The 24,234-nt window shown below is 38.4% G+C and overlaps 3 protein-coding genes across 3 annotated transcripts; 2 read left to right on the top strand and 1 right to left on the bottom strand.

Moving 5' to 3' along the window:
- The first annotated feature begins 3,769 nt into the window (after nt 1-3,769).
- Nucleotides 3,770-4,132, top strand: LOC120771917 (protein lifeguard 1-like). Its single transcript, XM_040100247.1, has one exon. The coding sequence runs from the start codon at nt 3,770-3,772 to the stop codon at nt 4,130-4,132; it is 363 nt and encodes a 120-aa protein (XP_039956181.1).
- Nucleotides 4,133-9,541: 5,409 nt separating this feature from the next.
- LOC120771842 (putative uncharacterized protein DDB_G0286901) lies at nt 9,542-11,035 on the bottom strand. The gene is made up of 2 exons (XM_040100123.1): nt 11,020-11,035; nt 9,542-10,755 (listed from the first exon to the last, which is right to left on the bottom strand). Exons 1-2 carry the CDS (start codon nt 11,033-11,035, stop codon nt 9,542-9,544), a joined length of 1,230 nt encoding a protein of 409 aa, XP_039956057.1.
- A 6,684-nt stretch (nt 11,036-17,719) lies between these two features.
- On the top strand, nt 17,720-18,949 carry LOC120782470. Its single transcript, XM_040114763.1, has one exon. The coding sequence runs from the start codon at nt 18,550-18,552 to the stop codon at nt 18,874-18,876; it is 327 nt and encodes a 108-aa protein (XP_039970697.1). The 5' UTR covers nt 17,720-18,549; the 3' UTR covers nt 18,877-18,949.
- Nucleotides 18,950-24,234: the final 5,285 nt, after the last annotated feature.

Genomic DNA, 24,234 nt, shown 5'->3' with positions numbered 1-24,234 from the left:
GAATTTTATTAAGGGGTTATATCTGTTTACGGGTTTTAAACAATCGCATTTTTTATTGTATTATTAAATTATATAACACTTCTAGAATATCGTGCTAAATTTTTAAGTTCATCCGAGTAATTGTTTCGGAGATACAGCCTTGAGAACTTGTAAGCTCGAGGCTAGCTAGGCTAAGTGCGCCGTCTTTAAACGCGTTAAAACGGTCTTTTTGAAATCGGTTAGTAAGATTTATCGAGAACTACTCAACCGATTTTCTTGAAAATTTACACAGGTCTTTGAGATACAATTCTTAAAGACTTGAACGAAGGATTTTTTCCAATTAAAACTATTAGAAAAACAATATCGCGAAATTTTAATTTTTTTGTAAATGTCTGCCAAAAATCCAATTTTCAATTTTTCTCTCCTTCGTCCAAGTTGAAAGTTAAGATTTTAACTAAAACACGTATTTTTCACTTTAAGTGATCCCATAAGGGATCCGCCGGGAGAAGCGGAGGAAGAGGAAGGCCTCCAATGCGTTGTAACGACCAGTTGGAGAAGCACCGGTTGGCACCAAACTACGAAAAGGAAGAATGATTGTCGCGCTGTTATAAACTCGACTATAATCATGTAAGGGGTGATAAAGAAAAAGAAGATTTGATCCGAAGAATTTCTTCGGAGATTACACCGTTTCTTCGGACAATAACCGATACCAAATTTGCTGAATATGTATATCTCGTAAAATGAAAAAGGTTTCCATAAAAGCACTTCATCGCGATAGTTCAGTTTGTATGATAGCTTTACACTCTAGGGGTCCGATATCGGTCATTCTGACAAAGGCGCAGTTTCTTGGTGAGAAAATGATGGGTTCAAATTTTGAAATCGATATCTCAAAAGCTGATACCTGTATAGACGGTCAGACGGATGGACAGTCGGAAAAATTCCAAAGATATACATATACAAATTAAATTGCATGTGCACACTACCAAAAAGAACAAAAAATAGAAAAAAACATGTAACTGGACATTCTGATCGCATGTTCTCTTTACCCGTCATTGTTCATAAATACAAAGATGAGAAAATCAGAAAACAATAAAGCAGTTGCAACGTTAACTTCAGCTGCACCGAAGCTAATATACCCTTCACAGGTGCATTTTCTTTAGTAACTAAGTAAATCTAAAGACGTAACCGGCCAGTGGTTTTCATCCAAAGGAAAACATTTTACTAGTTCTTTTAAGACAAGTTGTTTGCTAGAAACATTAAGGTTATTTAATAAAGAAAATGGACCTTTTAGACGTTTTCTTCACCTATTCTAGCGTTGCCTTAGAGAATAAACCACGACGAATTTGCAGAATATATCTCGTTAACTGCAAAAGTCTTCAATGCAAGCATTTGACTCCGATCGTTCAGTTTGTACGGAAGCTATATGCTATAGTAATCCGATGTGAACAATTCTTCGGAGGTCACATTATTTCTATGAACAATAACTCACGAAATTTGACGATATATCGCCAAATGAGAAAGTTTCTCAAGCATTTGATTTCGATCATTCAGTTTGTACGGAAGCTATATGCTATAGTAATCCGATCTGAACCATTTTTTTCGGAGATTATATTATTACCTTAAGCAGTAATCCATGTCAAATTTCGTGAAGATACAACGTCAAATGCAAAAGTTTTCCATACCAGCACTAGATTCCGGTCATTCAGTTTATATAGCAGCTATATGCTATAGTAAGCCGATCTGAAAGATTTCTTCGTATATTACATTATTATCTTAGAAAATAACCTGTGCCAACTTTTGTGAAGATACATTGTCAAATGTGAAAGTTTTCCATACAAAAACTTAATTCCGATCATTCAGTTTGTATGGCAGCTATATGTTAGAGTGGTCCGATATCGGCAGTTCCGACAAATGAGCAGCTTCTTGAAGAGAAAATGACGTTTGCAAAAAAGTTCGTATATATACAGAAGGACAGACAGACAGATAGACAGACAGACAGACGGACATGGCTAAATCGACTCAGCTTAACATACTGATAATTTAAATATATACTTTATAGGATCTCCGACGCTTCCTTCTGGGTGTTAAAAACTTCGTGGCAAATTTAATATACCCTGTTCAGGGTGTAAAAATTAGAAGCAATTGTATTAGGTTGATGAAGGTCTGCTAACTTAGTGACGCGCAGTGTATGTGCAAGCACATATAAAAGTAAACAGTCGGCCAATAAAATAGCAGTAGTATTAGAACACACGACGAGAGGGGAGCACCGATCCGCTCGCAGGTATGTGGGCAGAGAAAATGCCGCTAAAGTTTGGTTTGACGAGTCCATGATTTAAAATAACCGGTATAAAGTCAAATCGTGTGAGGATTTCCGAATGTTCAGACATGTGATCATTTAAAAGTCAAAATTATCTGAGTCTGATAGCAACTTTTGCGTCCATAAACCTTGCGGCAATATCTATGGTTGGAGTCGGCTTTAGTGCTTCCTAGCTTCGAACGTCCTTGTAAGTATGGACTCTCCAACATACAAATATCTTAAAAGAGTGGCTCCTTCGCGACAGCATAAGGCAATCGTTGTCTTCTTTCCTTTTCCCTCGATGCCAGGCTTTCATGAAAGCTTCCTACCTAGGACAAGCTTCAAATGCTTCTCTGTATCTCCAGGTTGTAAGCAGATTCTTACAATTTGCCGAGCACTATCCCTTTCCGCCACTGTCACTTTGACGCACAGACGCCTAAAATTAAGATGTTTGAGGTTCAATTCGAACCCAAATCGATCGAGCGCTGCTACAACTGCTTCCGGCGTAAAGTTATTGAAAGCTTTCTCAATGTCTAGGAAGGTACTTACAGCGAATTCCTTAAGCCTTACGGCTTCCTCAAGCTATGACTCGGTTATGTGCAAGGTATTCAATGAACTACCCTTACAGTAAGCGTTTTGCACTCTACTGCAAGTTAGAGTTAAGTTGAAATATTCAAATAAAATTTTTTATAAATTTTTCATTTCACTGTTGAAAGTGTTTAAGTTCATCGATTATATGTACGTATTTACAAAGAGATGCCATGCATGGCATCTACGCTCTGTTCGACTGATATGGAATTGATGATTGAGTGCTATATTTTTGTTTATAAGCAAATGTCCTTGTACGAAAGTTGATTATTAAATAGACAGAATAGAACGTTATCAGTAAAAAGTCTGCTTATTTTGGGTTTTCCACACACACTAGTATTCATATAGAAGTGGTGGTTCAAAAACAAGTTCATTTGCAAAATTTTTTTGAGTTTTCAACATTCTTCTTCTTTACTGGCGTAGACACCGCTTGCGCTATTAAAGCCGAGTTAACAACAGCGCGCCAGTCGTTTCTTCTTTTCGCCACGTAGAGATTACAACTTTATTATATATTTAATCGAAATAATTATGTTATGTAACGATTTGCACTTTTAACTAAGGGTGATGATACAGTTCTTTCTTCCTTACTATTTTTATAAATAGTAGTAAAAGTGAGATTTAATCGTTAAAAGCGGTATCATCAAAGAGTTTCGTTCATGGCACAATTTCAAACCGCAAGGAGTTCAGGTTTAAGATTACGATTGAAGTAGATACCTTTTGGCCCACCCTGTCCATGAATATGCGTATAAGTATTTAAATAGAAGATCAGTGAAAGCAAATCGTTCAGTTTTGTGTTTCAGAGCAGTGAAGGCGTGCTAACGCTTCCGAAGTTTTCAATTCTAATATTATACTTTTACCTATCACAAAATGAAGTTTATATTAACATTTATTTTCGCTTGTACTATAATGACAATGGTTTCGGCACGACCGACGTTGGATAAAATTGCTGTCGCTTTATTGAATGTATTGGATCCATTTCCAAATTATCCATCAGGTTACCCCAACCATCAAGATAGTTACCATCTACATCATCATGATCATCACTATTATGGCGGTGGTGCTCAACCAAACGGTTATTATCAAAATTCCAATGTAGGTTACCCACATGTTGAGCAAAATTCTTATCCATCGCAAGGACCATACCCACAAGTCCCCTACCCTCAACGTCCTTACTACGATCATAGAGGTTATCCAAATACTGCTCACGATGTTTCGGTGGAAATTAATGGTGGTTATCAGGCTAAAGGATATCGCCATTATGGCTACTAATGAAAATATTGTTGCCGTTACATTTTTAAAAGTGTGTGTATATATTAATTTCTGTTTGTGCTAACAGTAATAAAAAAATAATTTTTAGATTAAATGGAAATATTTTTAATAATAATGCTAAACAGTTATTGTATAGGGTAGGACGTTTATTAAGTGCTATTGGAGATGTGACGAGATAAAAGCCACCACTTAGCGATCAGTCGATGTTTCGAAAACGGTTTTGTTGTTTTTGTATGATTTTTGGTAAAAGGAGAGCAAATTTCTACGAGTGGTTCTGCAAGTGGTGCCAACGAGTGATTGGCACATTTGATTTCACCTAAAAGTGGATGGTGCCACGCTCATCGTCGAATTTTCGCACCGGCTTCCATAAAGCCCTCCCATACCATGTTGGAGGTAAAATTTAATGTCATTGGCGTATTTAGTTATTGATTTAGTGCGCTTTTAGCAGTTTTGAATAGCACCGTTATATGGAGAGTGAGGGGGTTATCTTCCGATTTCATCAATTTTCACACTGTCGGTAGGAGTTCTTAAAATATTTGCGCTAAGTAAATTTGATTGTTGTAGCTTTAGTGGTTTATGAGATAACTAAACTTATCAGAGGGCTGGACCATTCCGACCTTTTAAAATTTTCTGCCCACAGATGTCCCTTGCTACTGTGTTTCCCTATTACAGTTTTATATATCGATTGAGTGCTTAGTTATGGCAGTTTATAGATTTTCGGTTAATGGCGTTTGGTGGGAGTGGCAGTGGGCTGATTACGGCTATCTACGAACTCGAATTTTTTTTAGTAAGGAACGCGCGTACCGAGTTTCATCAAGATATCAATTTTTACTCAATATACAACTTGCACAGACGGACGGTCAGACAGATAGTACTCCGAATTTCAATTCGTCTTGTTATCCTTATCATTTATATATATATATATATATATATGTATATATAACCCTAGATAAATCTCGCTAAGTTTTGGGTGAAAAGTACAACCGTTAGGTGAACAAAACTATAATACGTATACTATGTAACAACAGATTGCAAGAGTACTTGTATAATGATACATATGTTTTTTAGAATATGTGCGTTTTATATCATAGTAATGGCTTTTCCCTGCTTCCTAATCGGATATGACTATAACAAATGTACTTTAAATTAAAGTACGCTTCCTATTATGACTAAAAGTTAGCTCGACGAGTTCATCTGTCTTCTTCTTCTTAATTGGCGTAGAAACCGCTTAAGCGATTATAGCCGAGTTAACAACAGCGCGCCAGTCGTTTCTTCTTCTCGCTACGTGGCGCCAATTGGATATTCCAAGCGAAGCCAGGTCCTTCTCCACTTGGTCCTTCCAACGGAGTGGAGGTCTTCCTCTTCCTCTGCTTCGGCGGGTACTGCGTCGAATATTTTCAGAGCTGGAGTGTTTTCGTCCATCCGGACAACATGACCTAGCCAGCGTAGCTGCTGTCTTTAATTCGCTGAACTATGTCGATGTCGTCGTATATCTCGTACAGCTCATCGTTCCATCGAATGCGGTATTCGCCGTGGCTAACGCGCAAAGGACCATAAATCTTTCGCAGAACTTTTCTCTCGAAAACTCGCAACGTCGACTCATCCGTTGTTGACATCGTCCAAGACTCTGCACCATACAGCAGGACGGGAATTATGAGTGACTTATAGAGTTTGGTTTTGTTTGTCGAGAGAGGACTTTGCTTCTCAATTGCCTACTCAGTCCGAAGTAGCACCTGTTGGCAAGAGTTATCCTGCGTTGGATTTCTAGGCTGACATTGTTGGTGGTGTTTACGCTGGTTCCAAGATAGACGAAATTATCTACGACTTCAAAGTTATGACTGTCAACAGTGACGTGAGTGCCAAGTCGCGAATGCGACGACTGTTTGTTTGATGACAGGAGATATTTCGTCTTGCCCTCGTTCACTGCCAGACCCATTTTCTGTGCTTCCTTGTCCAGCCTGGAGAAAGCAGAACGAACGGCGCGGGTATTGAGGCCGATGATATCAATATCATCGGCATACGCCAACAGCTGTACACTCTTATAGAAGATGGTATCTTCTCTATTTAGTTCTGCGGCTCGAACTATTTTCTCCAAAAGCAGGTTGAAAAAGTCGCACGATAGGGAATCGCCTTGTCTGAAACCTCGTTTGGTATCGAACGGCTCGGAGAGGTCCTTCCCGATCCTGACGGAGCTTTTGGTGTTACTCAACGTCAGTTTACACAGCCGTATTAGTTTTGCGGGGATACCAAATTCAGACATCGCGGCATAAAGGCAGCTCCTTTTCGTGCTGTCGAAAGCAGCTTTGAAATCGACGAAGAGGTGGTGTGTGTCGATTCTCCTTTCACGGGTCTTTTTCCAAGATTTGGCGCATGGTGAATATCTGGTCGGTTGTTGATTTGCCAGGTCTGAAGCCACACTGATAAGGTCCAATCAGTTTGTTGACGGTGGGCTTTAATCTTTCACACAATACGCCTCGATAGAACCTTATATGCGATGTTGAGGAGGCTAATCCCACGGTAGTTGGCGCAGATTGTGGGTCTCCTTTTTATGGATTGGGCATAGCACACTTAAATTCCAATCGTTGGGCATGCTTTCGTCCGACCATATTTTACAAAGAAGCTGATGCATGCACCTTATCAGTTCTTCGCCGCCGTGTTTGAATAGCTCGGCCGGCAATCCGTCGGCCCCTGCCGCTTTGTTGTTCTTCAGGCGGGCAATTGCTATTCGAACTTCTTCATGGTCGGGTAATGGAACGTCTGCTCCATCGTCATCGATTGGGGAATCGGGTTTTTCTTCTCCTGGTGTTGTGCGTTCACTGCCATTCAGCAGGCTGGAGAAGTGTTCCCTCCATAATTTAAGTATGCTCTGGGCATCAGTGACTAGATCACCTTTGGGGGTTCTACAGGAATACGCTCCGGTCTTGAAACCTTCCGTAAGCTGCCGCATTTTTTCGTAGAATTTTCGAGCATTACCCCTGTCGGCCAGCTTATCAAGCTCTTCGTACTCACCAATTCAGCCTCTTTCTTCTTCTGTCTACAAATGCGTCTCGCTTCCCTCTTCAACTCTCGGTATCTATCCCATCCCGCACGTGTAGTGGTCGATCGTAACGTTGCGAGGTAGGCAGCCTGTTTTCTCTCCGCTGCGACACGGCACTCCTCGTCGTACCAGCTGTTCTTTTGCACTTTCCGAAAACCAATGGTTTCGGTTGCAGCTGTACGTAAGGTCCCTTATACCGAGTTGTTGACGAGTGCTCTCAGAGAGCAGGAGTGCAAGCCGAGTAGAAAATCGTTCTGCTGTCTGTTGTGATTGCAGCTTCCCGACGTCGAACCTTCCTTGTGTTTGGTGGCGCGCGTTTTTTGCTGCACAGAGGCGGGTGCGAATCTTAGCTGCAACAAGATAGTGGTCCGAGTCGATGTTAGGACTCGGAGCGCACGCACATCTAAAACACTGGAGACGAGTTTTCCGTCTATCACAACATGATCGATCTGGTTGGTAGTTTTTCGATCCGGAGACAGCCAGGCAGCTTGATGAATCTTCTTATGCTGGAATCTAGTACTACAGATAACCATATTTCGGGCCCCGGCGAAGTCAATCAGCCTCAACCCATTTGGGGATGTTTCGTCGTGGAGGCTGAATTTACCGACCGTAGTGCCAAATATACCTTCTTTGCCCACCCTGGCGTTAAAGTCGCCAAGCACGATTTTGACATCGTGGCGGGGCAGTTTCATAAGCGCGCTCCAAGCGCTCATAGAAGGCATCTTTGGTCACATCGTCCTTCTCTTCCGTCGGGCGTGGGCGCAAATCAGCGATATGTTGAAGAACCTCGCTTTGATGCGGATTGTGGTTAGACGTTCATTCACCGCAGTGAATGATAGTACTCGGCGACGGAGTCTCTCTCCCACCACGAATCCTACACCAAACTTGCGCTCCTTTATATGGCCACTGTAGTAAATGTCACAAGGACCTACTCGTCTCTGTCCTTGTCCCGTCCATCGCATTTCTTGGACGGCGGTGATGTCAGCCTTTGTCTTTACGAGGACATCAACCAGCTGGGCAGCGGCACCTTCCCACCAAGGGACCGGACATTCCAGGTGCATGCCCTCACCCGTAGTCCTTATTTCGTTTGCCATGGTCGTCATCAAAAGGGGGTCTTCATCCGAGGCTGGTTGTAGCTCTTCACTGGGGGTGTTTTTTACGTGGCGGGTCCCAAACCCAGCGCACAACCCTTGTAGGGAATGTTTCGCCTTCTCACTTTACCCAGAGGATACTTGGTCAAAGACCGGAAGTAGTGAGCTGCTTGAGCCATGTGTAAAAGAATCGTTTCTGGCCACTCCCAAGTGAATGGCGATCAGAGAACTTTCCTCACTTGCGTGAACTTCTACACATGACTCCATCCTCCTCTCATCTGTTCATCTGTCACTTCACGATAAATACAAGGAGTGTTCCAAAGTAAACAGGATTTTTGAATTTAGCACCCCCTGGTGGTTCCATCTACATATATGTCGACTGATGCGTTAGAATCTCGTCTTTCTCGATTATCCAGTGAGAATTTCATGATATTTCATTCATTGGAAATGAAATTGCGTTTTAAGTGTCAGAATGTTTGTTTTATCGGTGCGAAAATGAGCTTCGAACAAAGAGCCAACATTAAATTTTGTTTTAAAATTGGTAAAACTTTTACCGAGTCGTTTCAATTGATGAAACGAGTTTATGGCGATGATTGCCTGTCCCGTAGCAGAGTGCACGAGTGGTTTCAAAGTGGTCGTGAGGACATAAATGGCGATCAACATGTGAGTCAATCAAAAATCAGCCAAAATCATCATTGAAATCCATGGAAATGGAATTGAACATCTCCAAAACATCGATTTATCGCATTTTTACCGAATATTACGAAAGGTGTTTGCATGGTTTGTTCCGCACTAATTGATTAACGACCAAAAATTGCTCAGAATCCAACATTCGATTCGACGCTTGTGACCGATTATTTGACCAAAAATCACATTTAACCATTAACCACTCCCCGTATTCACCTGATATGGTACCGTCGACTTCTTCCTTTTCGGAATGCATTTGCCCATGAAGGAAAAGCGTTATGTAGACGTAGAGGCCATTCAAAAGGCATGCATCGGCATACTGGCGGCCATACCGGCCAACATGCTTCGACATGCTTTTGGACCGTGCAAAAAGCTGTATTAAAGCAGAAGGAGACTATTTTGAATAAAATAAATTGATTTTGCCGAAAAAACTATTTGTTCTGTTCTTTTTTTTAGTCCTGTTTACTTTGGAACGCACCTTGTAAAAGTAAATGGTATGAAAGCAATATTATCATTTTGCTTTAACCATTGAGTATTATATTTACGTATAAAATTTTTGACAATGTCTTTATTTCTTATACTTATATGTTATAACTAACGTCTTATATCTAGTATGTGCTGTGAGCTCGGAGTGCTTTGTGTGAGGTATATCGAATCTGGAAATATGACCGCTTTATTTTGAATGAGTCGATTTAATTCTGCGTCCATTTTTGTGCCCTTCGAATTAGGATATGTCGTGCTGGGTGGTGTCGATGATATAATCACAGGTTTTTGAACATTCATTAAATTAGCCGTATTTTGCGAAGAAGTTTGACTTTGAGGCCCCATCAGATTTGTTGCTGGAAGTTGTGTTGGCTGCGACTGGCCTGAGAGATTTGGCATTTTAGTATTTTGCAGAAATGGATTTGACATGTATGGATTCTGAGGAGTGGGCTTCGGAGCCACAATATTTTGTGTTGATTGATTATTTAAATAAGATTGTGAATTCCTATTATTTTGTAAATTTGCTAAAAATGGGTTTTGCATGAACTCATTTTGAGACATGTGCTCTTTGAGAAATGGGTTGTCGGGAATATTTCTTCTAAATTGACTTCTATTATATTCACTTGATGATGGTGCCTTGATTATGGTTGGTACCGGATTTGCAATGAATTTTGTTAGTAAATAGTTGTTGGGTTTAATATTTTGTGGATTAAGTAAGTGATTTTGTGGCTGAGTAACATAAGTCGACGTTATAGATGTGGTTATTGGTGTATGCATTGTGTCCACCCTTACTGCTGGTCTGAACATCGTTACTACATCAGTGGACTTGGCGTTCATTTCGACGTTAGTGTTCAAAATTGCACTATTCCGAGTGTTTTCATTATTAAAATTAATCTCTTGATAAGAGTTATGATGTTTAAGCATATTGCCAACTTGAACACTATGTTGTTGTAATATTTTATTTTTTTCATGCTTCATATTATTCCCATCGAAAGCATTGTTATTATCGTACAAATTATTGTTGCTATTGTAATGTTCATTCACATTCAGTTCTCTTGAATTGTGAGCTTGCTGATTGCCTCGTGGCTTTTGCAAACTATTAGCTTGGGACTGTTGCTGATAATTTTGATTATTTGGAAGGCCATAGAGTTGTTGAGATGATATGATTCTGTCAGTTGGACTGCCTTGAAGTGTTTGGTCAGCGATTATCATTAATATGTCGGCTTTCGTGAAGTCATCGGCATGGCTGCGGTCAATAAATTGTGGTACTGATGCACGGCGATAACGTCTTTGGGTACCATCAGCTCTTTTCGCATCCTCTATTGCTGGTTTTATTACACCGTTACAGCAATAAATTTGCGTAAGCACACAATGCAAAAATATTAAATAATGAAATAACATTTTTTATAAGTTTTTCATTTAACGCGCTTAAACTCATCGATTATTTACGACGGAGATGCTGTGCATGCATCTACGCTCCGTATCGAACTGTTCGACTGATATGGAGTCGATGAGTGAGTGCTAAGAATTGCGAATTATGAAATCTTTGATACTTTTCGTTTACAAAATCAACAATCATAATAAGTTACCGGCCAAAAGAGACATTTCAGCCTGACACTCAAAACCGGTTGCAATATATTGTCATATACCTTCTAAGATAAGGGCAAAGCTTCCAATAACTATGTTTGTATATATTTACATAAAAATAGGGAACAATGGAATGTTATAAGCATCCGTTGTAAGGTTCTAATAAGTGTTTGTGAGATGAAATTTTCAATAAAATAAAGTCAGAGTCTTAGTAAAAATGTTCAAAGGTTTCACAAAACTTTACTACCAAACAGTTCTTGTTCGGAAAATGTTATTACATAGTCGAAATTGCATAGTTTGGGAAAGCAGCTCATTTCCGCAAGTGAAACATTTACTTCTCTACCACCTGCAAACAATTATATGGTATGTATGTATATTCATTTAATTTAATAATCCCAGCTGAATGTGTTCGTGCTTAGAGTTGAGTAGACTATATCTCAGAAATTATACACATTCATATATTAATTAGATTGCTTCTGAGAGCAATAATTCTTTTTATACTCTCACTGCGTGTTGTATGAGCGTGTATTAGTTTCATTCAGTTAACGGTTGATTGAGTATCTTAATATAATCGATTGCTATACAAATAGTATAAGGTGCTTTCCCAAGTAAACAGGACTTTTTGAATCTAGCGCCCCCTGGTGGCGCCATCTATGTATATGTCGACTGCTGCGTTACAATCTGCTATCTTTATCGATTGTCCGGTGACAATTTCCTGACATTTCATTGATTGGAAGTGAAGTTATTGCGTTTTAAGTGTCAGTATGTTTGTGTTATCGGTGCGAAAATGAGCTTCGAACAAAGAGCCAACATTAAATTTCGTTTCAATTGATGAAATAAGTTTATGGCGATGATTGCCTATCCCGTAGCAGAGTGCACGAGTTGAAAGTTTTCAAAGTTGTCGTGAGGACATAAATGACGATCAACATGTGGGCCAATCAAAATCCGTGTTCACCGGAAATTCCATCGAAACTGTGCGTGAATTCATCAAAAATCAGCCAAAATCATCATTGAAATCCATGGAAATGGAATTGAACATCTCCAAAACATAGATTTATCGCATTTTGAGCGAACATTTGGGCTTACGAAAGGTGTGTGCACGGTGTGTTCCGCACAAATTGACTGACGACCAAAAAATTACTTAGAATCCAACATTCGAAGGACGATTATTCGACCAAAAATCACATTTTAACCATTAACTCCACGTATTTATCTGATATGGCATCGTGAGACTTCTTGCTTTTCGGAAAAATGCATTTGCCCATGAAAGGAAAGCGTTATGCAGACGTAGAGGCCATTCAAAAGGCTTGCACCGGCATACTGGCGGCCATACCGGCCAACGAGCTAAAATACTCGTTCGACATGCTTTTGGACCATGCAAAAAGCTGTATTCAAGCAGAAGGAGACTATTTTAAATAAAATAAATTGATTTTGTCGAAAAAACCATTTGTTCTGTTTTTTTTTTAAGTCCTGTTTACTTTGGAAAGCACCTTGTATATATGTGTGTAAATGATTATATATGTACTATTATGAACAGAATTGATTTCGTGATTTGTGCTGGTCCATCTGTTCATGCACGCAATAACTTCACTCAAAAGTCAAGATTTCTTAATGATGACATAAACTGTTATATATGTAGATAATGGCGTCCCGTTTTCTCTTAGAAGTTTAAAACTAACTAAATGACGCCTTCCCCAAAACTACTCAACAATAGGAAAAACCCTGCTTAATCTTCATGTAAAGACATTTTTGTATTTTTGCACATTCATTTTGACATGATTGAATGTTGTGATTAATAATAAGGAGATAAAACCTTCACTACGTTAGGCGACTGCTGATCAGATGCCGGTCAAATATATTATATTTATCTACAACTGCGCATGCGTCAGAAGAGATGTTTACGCAGGGCTGCAGAATATATTTTGTTGGAATCGCTGAAGACAGCTGCTATTAAATTTTAACAAAATATATCACAAAAACAAACATTAACTTCGGCTGCCCTGCAGCAATACCCTTCTCTGGACGCAGCTATGTATATTTAGTAGTGGTTCGAGATCTGAACAATTTATTCAGATATTGCAACGTTGCCTTAGAAAATTAACTATGTTAAATTCGTGAAGATACCAGATCAAATGCTATAATAGTGAAATTTTGTGAGATTAAAGGAGTTTTCCATACAAGGACTTGAGTTTGATCGGCCAGTTTGTAGCAAGTTTCAAATAAAAAAATTTTTCATTAAAAACCTGAACTTAATCGTACAGTTTGTATGGCAGTTATATGTTATAGTGCCGTGATATCGGTTGCTTCAGCAAATGAACTCAAGAATTGAGGGATTGGTTCGCGTATACACAGACAGACTTAAGAACAGGCAGACGGAAATGGATCAATCGACTTAGCTCGTCACGCTGGTCCTTTATGTATACATTTTATAGGGTCTCCGACGTTTGTATCTGGGTATTACAAACTTCATCTCAAGCTTAATGTACTATGAGCAAAAAATACTAAGACTTTATCCACAATTTTAAAATTCTTAAAATTATTTTTCCAAATCTTCGTCGCTCCCTCAAAGTAATTCACCTTGGCCACAATACACTTGTGCCAACGTATTTTCCAATCCTCGAAACAGTTGTTAAAGGCAATTACCGGAATAGTCTTCAATTGACTCAAAGCGGGGCGGGCGTCTGAGTTTTCTGAATAGCCAAAAGTCACACGGAGCTAAATCAAGCGAATACGTTAGTTGCGGCACGATATTAGTTGAAAATTCGGCGAAGAACTCACAAACTTATCGTGGTGCAAAAGCCAAGAGTTGTCGGCCCACAATTCTGGCCTCTTTTTACGAATAGCTTTGCGCAAACGACGCATAACACTCAAATAGGAATTCGAAGTGCACCACACCTCGATAATCGAAGAAATCTGTCAACATAGCCTTGATTTTTGACTTGCTTTGCCTTGTTTTTTCGGCTTAATCAGCTGTTTTCGGGTCGTAGGCATAGATCCAAGACTCAGACTCATCGCCAGTAATAATACGTTTCATAAGATCCTTGTAGTTGGAAAGCATTGTTTCACAGACGTTGACGCGACGCTGTTTTTTTTTTCAAAATTGTGTGATTTTGGTACCAATCGTGCTTTCACTTTTCTTGGGCACAAATAATCTTTCCAAATGGCTTTTACTGATCCTCCCGATATTCCAACGATGCCAGTAAGTTCTCTGACTGTTAATCGTCGATTCTCAAGCATTAGTTCCTTTATTTTATTGACAAGTTGATCATCAGTTGATGTTTTGATGGCCGTCCTATAATAACTTATACCAATCAAAAACAATTGGTCATGACAAATAAATATCACCGAAGACCTTTTCCAACAATCTGAACGTTACGGCACCAAACATTTGATTCCGCACACAAAATATAATGGAACTTCTTTGTTGAATAATTTCACTTAACATAAAATTCGCCAATGCACTTTATGTAATACGAGTATATCAGAAAGACAAGCGTTAGTACTATATGCTACACTAAAGATTATTTTGTTGTGACATTCACTGACAGTCACACCAACTTTGAAAACAAAATATTTTGACGAATGGGTTTTTGCGCGAAATTTAAATTACAAAGTCTTACTATTTTTGTCCACAGCACTATATCATGTTCGGGGTATAAAAATTATGCAGCGAAATTAATATAATACATATGTATTTAAAAAATACGTGTTTGAAAAGTTGTTAAAAAAACCATTTAGGTAAATAAAACGTGTACCCCTACAAAGATATTCAACGTTTCATACACCAAGGTTGCCAGAATTTTAGAATTCAAGGGGTGGTAGGGATGAAACAATACGGCGATTGGCTACTGAGTTGCTTATGATCAGTAGTATGAAGTTCGAAGCACGATACGGTAGACTAACGGTAGCTATACTCGCGCTAGTTGCCATTCGTAATAGGTATTTAAGAATAGCCTGGCTTTAAATGGTAGATTGCGGTTGGCTTAAGGGGCTATACCAGTGTGACACTTTCAAAAAATTTTTTTTTTTGTTTTTTCCATAGTTTATATATTCCCTGTGAAATCGGCAAGGTCGTATCTTGAATAGTTTTTGAATGGCAGCGTTCTAAACAGCGGCCGCTCGGAGGTGGAAACATACACATATAAGTGAAACTTAAACGCGTTTTTCTCGAAACGACATTTTTCAAAATTGCTGACATCATAACTCAACGAGAAATTGACCGATCGACTTCAAATTAAAACTGGGTATAGTGGAATACATTTGCTATACAATGGACTACGATCTTTTTGCTTGGTTGAAAATTGTCAATTTGGCATTAAAAAAACGACTATTTTTATACTCTCGCAACAATGTTGCTAAGGAGAGTATTATAGTTTTGTTCACATAACGGTTGTTTGTAAGTCCTAAAACTAAAAGAGTTCGATATAGGGTTATATATACCAAAGTGATCATGGTGACGAGTAGAGTCGAAATCCGGATGTCTGTCTGTCCGTCCGTCCGTCTGTCCGTCCGTCCGTCCGTGCAAGCTGTAACTTGAGTAAAAATTGAGATATCATGATGAAACTTGGTACACGTATTCCTTGGCTCCATAAGAAGGTTAAGTTCGAAGGTGGGTAAAATCGGCGAACTGCCACGCCCACAAAATGGCGGAAACCGAAAACCTATAAAGTGTCATAACTAAGCCATAAGTAAAGATATTAAAGTGAAATTTGGCACAAGGGATCGCATTAGGGAGGGGCATATTTGGACGTAATTTTTTTGGAAAAGTGGGCGTGGCCCCGCCCCCTACTAAGTTTTTTGTACGTATCTCGGAAACTACTATAGCTATGTCAACCAAACTCTACAGAGTCGTTTTCTTCAGGCATTTCCATATACAGTTCAAAAATGGAAGAAATCAGATAATAACCACGCCCACCTCCCATACAAAGGTTATGTTGAAAATCACTAAAAGTGCGTTAACGGACTAACAAAAAACGTCAGAAACACTAAATTTTACGGAAGGAATTGCAGAAGGAAGGTGCACCTAGGCTTTTTTTAAAAATTGAAAATAGTTGTGGCGTCGTCCACTTATGGACCAAAACCCATATCTCGGGAACTACTCTACCGACTTCAATGAAATTCGGTATGTAACATTTTCTTAACACCCTGATGACATGTACAAAATATGGGTGAAATCGGTTCACAACCACGCTTTCTTCCAATATAACGCTATTTTGAATTCCATCTGATGCCTTCTCTGTATAATACGAGTATAAACATTAGGAACCAATGATGATAGCGGAATAAAACTTTACAAAAATACGGTATTTGAAAAATATGTAAATGACGTATAATGAAATCTCGATTATCACTTTATCATGCGAGAGTATAAAATGTTCGGTGACACCCGAACTTAGCTCTTCCTTACTTGTTTTCGTAAAAAAACGATTTTTTTTTCAAAATATTTTTCAAAGATCGTAGTTGATTGTATAGAAAATATATTTAAGTTTAATAAACATTTTGAATTTTTTTTTGTTTCAGCTACTCATTCGACCGGAATCATGCCAGCAGTTGAGGCACTTTTTTTCGACAATTCCGCAGACAGCACATAACTCCGTTATTTTTCAATATTTTTGTAAAAAAAAAATTTTTAATATAGGTAAAAATATATTTTATTACGTCCATAGAACGCCGAAACATTCAATCTAGTACTTTCTTTTTAAAAAAATCACGAAAATCGCCTAATTTTTCATGCGTCACTCTGGTATAGCCCCTTAAATCACTTAAATTTCACTAACATTCTGAGTGTACTTTCTATATAAAAAGAGCACTTTAAATGACAGTAGAATTTAAAAATTGGAAGAAAACTTATGTCAGAGTACCAATATAGGCTAAAATTACTCATTTTAAGTATGTTTCACTGTATTTGCATGTCATATGCATGTGCAATTCTAAACTTATCATTATTGAATGAGATAATTTCTTGTTGACCATATATGTAGGTATGTAATTGAGATTTTATTCTTAAATTCATTGCGTGTACGCGCGTGTGCGCTTTTTTTATTGCATATATGTATGAATGTATAATATATGTATATATTTATTTTATATACATATATACATATATACACATGCACTTATATTCTACACAATAACTACATACATACATTTCTCTCAGATTTTTAGTGGCAGGTGCATTGTTTATGAATAAGTTTGCCTTCTGGAATCAGCACAATCGGCATACGTATATTTATATACCTAAATTTACCTACCATGGCGTGAGCTGGCTGAACAATAAGTATGCTCATGTCAATAAACTCTTCGCAAACCCGCAAAGACATGCTAAAAATTCACAAATCATTCACACATACACATACACAAAAGTCAGAGTCATCAGACGCTGCCTGCTTCGCGCTACCTTAGCCGTAAAGCGCTGTTAAAGCGGTGATTTGAGAAAAATTTAGTTAAGTACAGTATATATATGTATGTATAAATATATATATGTATAGATAAACACGCAAGCCCGCTCGAAAGGGCTGCCAGCTGTTGGTAGCGCTCTCACGCTTCCGCTCGATTGAGTTAGTGCGCAAGCGCAACGACTTTTTTCGCACCTACAATTGCATGTATGTATGTTTGTATGTGTTCGGCAAGAAGTTCAAAGCCATACGTGCACATATGGTGCTTTTATTGTGATTCTTTCGCTTGAAGAGTGATAAACGTGCACTCGTACCACCGTCGTACAATTGCTGTGATGGCTCATGTGATCAGAATACGTATTATGGATTGTGTCGATAGCCGGCATCCCGAAGATAAATTCTACGGCTACATTTGTAATTATGTCTGTGAAGTACAGAATTATTTCAATTGTGAGATTAAGAGACATACAGTTAATGAGGCGCGTCTACAATACTCGTAGTGGTGACTGCGCGCACCACGTCGGTGATTTTTTTACCTTCCGCACTTTGTTGATGGCTTCGCAAGCATATTGACTGGGCTGTGGTCAGACAGCAGTTGGCCAAGTGCCATAAGCAAACATTTAAATAATACAAAAGAGGATTGTTAGCTGTCCATTAAGTGAAGTACAAACACACACACATATGTACATTTAAGCACCTATGTAGGTATGTGTGTCGGTTCGTTAGCATATGGAAATGTCTATAGCTCACATGCCTAGGTGTGCGCCAATATAGTTTGTGTGGATCCCGAGACGAGAACAAGCAGCACTAACCAAATACGGCAAGAAATGTGCATGTAGTGATTTTTTCATAAAAATTTATACAAAATTTTTGCATCTCCACAAAACACGTTGAAAGTGAAGCGCAATAAGAAAAAATAATAATAAATAATTACATTAACAGTTCGAACAATCAGATTTAAACCGCATCAGTGATTAGTGCTGCACAGCGTCAACTCCTTAATACCCATATAAATAAGCTGTGACGTTCTACGCTAGCTGATAGTCGAGAAGCAGCTGTGATCTTGAAAAGTACTACATCCAGCCGGTTGCTACACTTAAGCACTAATCAATAAATAAATAAAAAAACGAAATAAACATGAAGCTGCTGTTGTTTACAATATTGTTTATACTTTTGGCGAATGTTGCGGAAATTTGTTCCGGTTACTCGTGGCCACTCGCCAAGGCCATTAGGGGTTATCAGCAAGAGGTTAGCGGCTATTATGGCGCCGATTATGGCTATTACGGCGGCGCTTACAGTGGGCAGGGGCAATATGGCTACGATCAATATGGACGCGATAGGCGTCGCAACAATCGTCGCACCGGACGCACCTTTAGCGACATAGCACGTGTGGTCAATCCGCAGCCGTATGCATTTGTGGGCGCGAGGCCATACCCAGGACAGCCGTTCAATCCGATCGGATGAGCGTGATATAATAGATAGAAAAATAATAGATTGTGTCTTGTGATATGAAAAATGTTTACATATTAAGTAAATAAAATGCGTAGTGTTTGATAATAAAAATATTTATATGTGACCTGGTCTACCAAAAGGGGGGCTAACGTGCGAAAACTAGTTTTCTGGGAAAAGCTGTTAAAAATAATCGTCAGTTTCTCGTTATCTCATTAATTGTTCTCCTTTTTTTTGACACCTAAGCCCCCTTTTCGTAGACCAGGTCACACATACACACTTGTATAATTCTGATGTGATTTACTGAATGTGGCTATTTGTGGTTTCTCCCAACCTTGAAATAATTTGTTTATGTTTATTTGCGATGACCCACATATACTTCTGAAGTAATTGTTTTGAAAATCATATAACCGGAAACAATTATGTAAACAGTGAAGAAATAAAGTAGGAAGAAATATAATAAAAATGAAAGGAAAATAATTCACGGGTGATCTGAGTTTGGAAAGTGAAAGAGAGGAAGCAGTGCAAAAAACTGAATTTCAATAAAAATTTCACGACATTTTTTCTTTTTTCAAAAAGTTTTAATTGAAAAAAAAAACTCCTTCGTTGAGTTGTATCTCAAAGACATGTGTAAAATTTTATGAAGATCGCTTGAGTAGTTCTCGAGAAATTCTGAAAACCGACTTCGAAAACACAGTTTCGAGAAAAACACATTTAAAGACTTGAGTTTGAGTGTGAATAAAAGTTAGCCGCGAACGTACAAGTTCTTAAGGCTGTATCTCCGAAACTATTACTCGGATTAACTTGAAAAATAACAATATTCCAGAGGTGTTGTAGAATTTAATAAGACAATAAACAATAATCGATTTTTTGAAACCCGTAAATCTATGTAACCCCTTAAGTTTTTACATTTTTATATTTACTTTTTTTCACATAACATCTAACGTATTGTTTATTGGGGTTTTTTGAGTTGTTTTAGGAAAAGTTATCATCACAATATATACATTTTGTATACCAACAAAAAGTTGAAATTTTGATTTTAAATTTGGGGTCCTTTTCGAATATTTAGCCAAAATAAGCGAGATAAATATTTTTTACTCATCAAAAGTACTCCCTCCCTTTCCCAAATAGCCAATAAATTATTTTTCCGTTCATTTTTGTTAAATTCTCTGCTTTTTTCAATAAGTTTGATTAAAAAAAATATATTAAAAAATTATTGATTATTAATTTCGGTTAACGACTATTATAAACAATTTCTTTACATATTCTTATTTTATATATTTTTTTGATGATCAAACCACTTGTGAATGACAGTTTTGCCTGGAGTAGATTTCCAATTTTGCCACAAGAGTTTTTTTGTTTAGAGCGAAAGAAGTGTTTCACCAGAAATGGCTTTTTATCAAATTTTAAAAATTTCAAAAGGTATCTCAGAAACAAGTTGTTTGACTTTTGTGAATGGGTCTTCATGGGTTTTCAGGTCTAACTGAAAAACCTACCATTTGATTAGTTTTGCTTGAAATTGAGTTTGCTATATAATCACGGCTACAGAATCGTTGAAAATGTTGAAGAAGTGTTTTGAGAAGTCTTTATTAATGACAATAACATCGAAAGATGTAAATAAACAGTGCTTGAACATCGTGTTAGAAACAGAGAGTTATTAAGGAACTCAAAATGGATCGATCCAACACATTTTCGTTAATATTTTGGTTCTTCTTCTTATTTACTATCGTAGACGTGGTTATTAACAACAAGCGCGCCAGTAGTTCTTCCTTTTCGCTGTTTCGCGCCAATTGGATATGTAAAGTGTAGCCAAATCCTTCTCCACTTGGTCTTTCCAACTGAGTGGAGGTCTTCCTTTTCCTCTGCTTACACCGGCGAGTACTGCGTCGAATACTCTCAAAGTTGGAGTGTTTCTATCCATTCGAACGACATGACCTAGCCAGCGTATCCGTTGTCTCTTAATTCGCTGAACTACGCCAATGTCGTCGTATAACTCATACAGCTCATCCTTCCATCGACTGCGGTATTCGCTGTTGCCTCGAAACTGTTGCTGTTTCTCTCGAAAGCTCGTAACGCCGACTCATTAGATGTTGCCGTCGGCGATGCCTCTGCGCCATATAGCAGGACGTGGATGATAGTGACTTGTAGAGTTTGGTCATTGTTCAATTGCCTACTCAGTCCGAAGCAGCACCTGTTGGCAAGAGTTATTCTGCGTTGGATTTCGAGGCTGACATTGTTGTTGGTGTTAATACTGGTTCCAAGATACGCGAAATTAATATGGAAGTCAAGTCGCGAGTGCGACAACTGTTTGTTCGATGACAGGAGATATTTTGTCTTGCCCTCGTTCACTGCCGGACCCATTTGCTTTGCTTCCTTGTACAGTCTGGAGAAAGCAGAACTAACGTAGCGGGTATTGAGACCGATGATATCGCATACGCCAGCAGCTGTACACTCTTATAAAAGATTGTGCCTTCTCGATTCAGCTCTGCAGCTCGAATTATTTTCTCCAAGAGTAGATTGAAGAAGTTGCACAAAAACACATGAATATTTGCAAAGACGACGTCGAGTAGAGGTCTCAAGAGAGATGTTTGGCAACACGGCTGAGGACATTACATTCATTAAACTCATCATTGCTGGTGACCAGATGTGGGTTCATGAATATGACGTCGAAACTGTTCAACAATATAAGGAAAGACGCTCAAAAAATCAGCAGAAATCGAAGGAAACAAAATTCGCTGAAAGCACCGAAAGCCATTCCAGCCGCAGCTTACTCGACAGGATATTTTGAAGGCGATTATATAGATATACATATATTCATTAACGTGAGAATGCTTACAATTCTAGTGTTCTCGTGAAACGAACTTTTTAGCCCGGCTGGAATACATGTACAATACGCTTTCTTGGAGTGATTCGCTTTTACCTCTGAAACCGTGATGTAATGTTATCCATATGCTTGTCTTTTAACTACTTGGAATGGGAAATTTTTACAAAGATCATCTGCGGTTAAAATGTATTAGTCATAGCAAAAGAAAAAAATATGTGATAGATGTTAACTCACACAGTTCAGTCGTCGTTATATTTAAGTACAGAAATTTTTATTTACACGTAAGTAATTAAAGAATTGCGATGCTGGTTAAATTCAGCAAATTTCCTGCAGAAAACGGAGACGTGCCTTATTATTCGCAAACTGTTGGCGTGGCCTGTTCTATACACAAAATAAACATATAAAAGAATATTTAATTAATAGCGGCAATAAAATTTGTAGCGAAAATTTGAAGCAGTTTAACAACGGTCAAAGAATATTCCACATTTTCGAAGCCAAAAGTCGTAAAAGTAAAATAAAATAAAATAAGTATATTTAAAATCATTAAAAAAGTACATAGTCATTCACTCGGTCCTGAAGAATTTAGATTTGTTCGGCGATTGCAAATGAGTTGTTCTGCGTGCTAGAACTTTTTTAACTAACGCTTCAATGCCACGGTGACACTAATAAGATCGTGTTTCCATATACATACATAAATATGTATATCGGCAGATTTGAGCGATTATTACATAAAAGAGTCGTCCCAAATCCGCAGTTCCAACCACAGGTTTTAAGGAAATTAATAAATATTTTCACAAAAAAAAAAAATGAAACAAAAATTACAAAGAAAAATATAATAAAACATAAAAAATAACTTCTAAGATACAACAATACATGATCGTCTGTATGTTTGTATATATAATAGTAAATGTCCGCCAATTGGGGGCCCGTCTAGCATTTGCCCATTTACTCATTTCGCGCATGCGCAACTATACCGAACGAAACGTGTGATGCATATTACGAAATGTTGCGGCCCACTTGGCCGTGCTAATCCAAAAAGCAAAAAAGATAAACAATTTAAATCAACTAAATGATTACGAATTGTCGGCGTAGAACACAACTGAACAAAAATACAATTTTGTATGTTTAGACTTACATATTTCGTCATTTATGCAGCGCTGTTAGTAGTGACTTGCAAAATATGCGGAATGCTACGAAAATTTAACGGTTTTTAACATAAATGGTCAACGTCTAAATATTTAGTTCCGCAAATATTCAGGTGAAATGTATTTGACGTTGTTATAAGCGCATGTTCTGTACTTGAGCTGAAAATTCCTTGGTCAACCAATGAAAGCACGTTTGTTTGAATGAAAATATGTGTTTGTGCTTCGATGTAATCTTTATCTAAAGTGAATAGACTGCTTACCTAGCCGCAACGTTACAATCAACCACAACACGTGCTTGATGGGATAGATACCGAGAGTTGAAGAGAGAAACGATATGCATTTGCAGACAAAAAAGGAAGAGGCCGAGATGTACAAGTACAAAGTGAGTGCAATGAGCTTGACCAGCTGAAAGACAGGGGTATTGCTTGAAATACAACAGAAGATTTCAAGACTGAAACATACTCTTATAGAAAACCCAGAAAGTACCCGTTAAAAGAGGAGTGGCACATAGCACCTCTTCGTCGGTTTCAAGGCTGCTCTTGAAATCGCGAGAAGGAGCTGACTTTATGTCTGAATTTGGTATCCCCGCAATACTAACGTTTTAGCAAGACTAAAAGCTAGGTCAGGATCGGGAAGAAACACTCCGAGTTGTTCGATATCAAATGAGGTTTCAGGAAAGGCGACTCCCTTTCCCTTCAAATGGGTCTGCTAGTCAATGATGGCAAGACGAATTATCTCCTGTCATCAAACAAACAGTCGTCGCACTCTCGACTTGGCTCTTGACTTGACAGTCATAACTTCGAAGTCGTTGATTATTTTGTCTCCCAGCATTAACATTAACAACAACGTCAGCCTCGAAATGCAACGCAGAATTACTCTTTCTAACATGTGCTATTTCGGCCTGATTATGCAATTGAGAAGTAAGTCCTCTCTCGACGATCAAAGCTCAACTCTATAAGTCCCTTATTATTCCCGCCCTGCTATCGCCGTTATGAGTTTCGAGAGAAAGATTCTGCGGAAAGATCCTTTGCGGGTTGACAACGGCGAATATAGCAAGAAAATATTCAAGCTCTGAAAGTATGCGACGCAGTACTCGCCGAGGGAAGCAGAGTAAGAGGAAAACCTGGCTGCACTTGGAATCTCCAATTTGGTGCCAAAGAGCGAAAAGGAAGAACGACTGGCGCGTTGTTGTAAACTCGGCTATAACCGCGTAAACGTTGTCAACGCCAATAAAGAGGAAGAATATGGATCTGTACTTACAACAGTCGGGTCTATCGAACCGGAACGGAACCCCTATTTTTAACCTACAAAATACTATCAACTCAGCGGCACTTCTTCAAATTATTTGAATAATGTCTTCTGTCGTCCGAAATGATCATCGTTAAATAATTCAGCGGATTCTTA

Source organism: Bactrocera tryoni, chromosome 1 (genome assembly GCF_016617805.1).
Source record: "Bactrocera tryoni isolate S06 chromosome 1, CSIRO_BtryS06_freeze2, whole genome shotgun sequence".
NCBI lineage: Eukaryota > Metazoa > Arthropoda > Insecta > Diptera > Tephritidae > Bactrocera > Bactrocera tryoni.
This window is presented reverse-complemented; position numbering and strand designations above follow the sequence as displayed.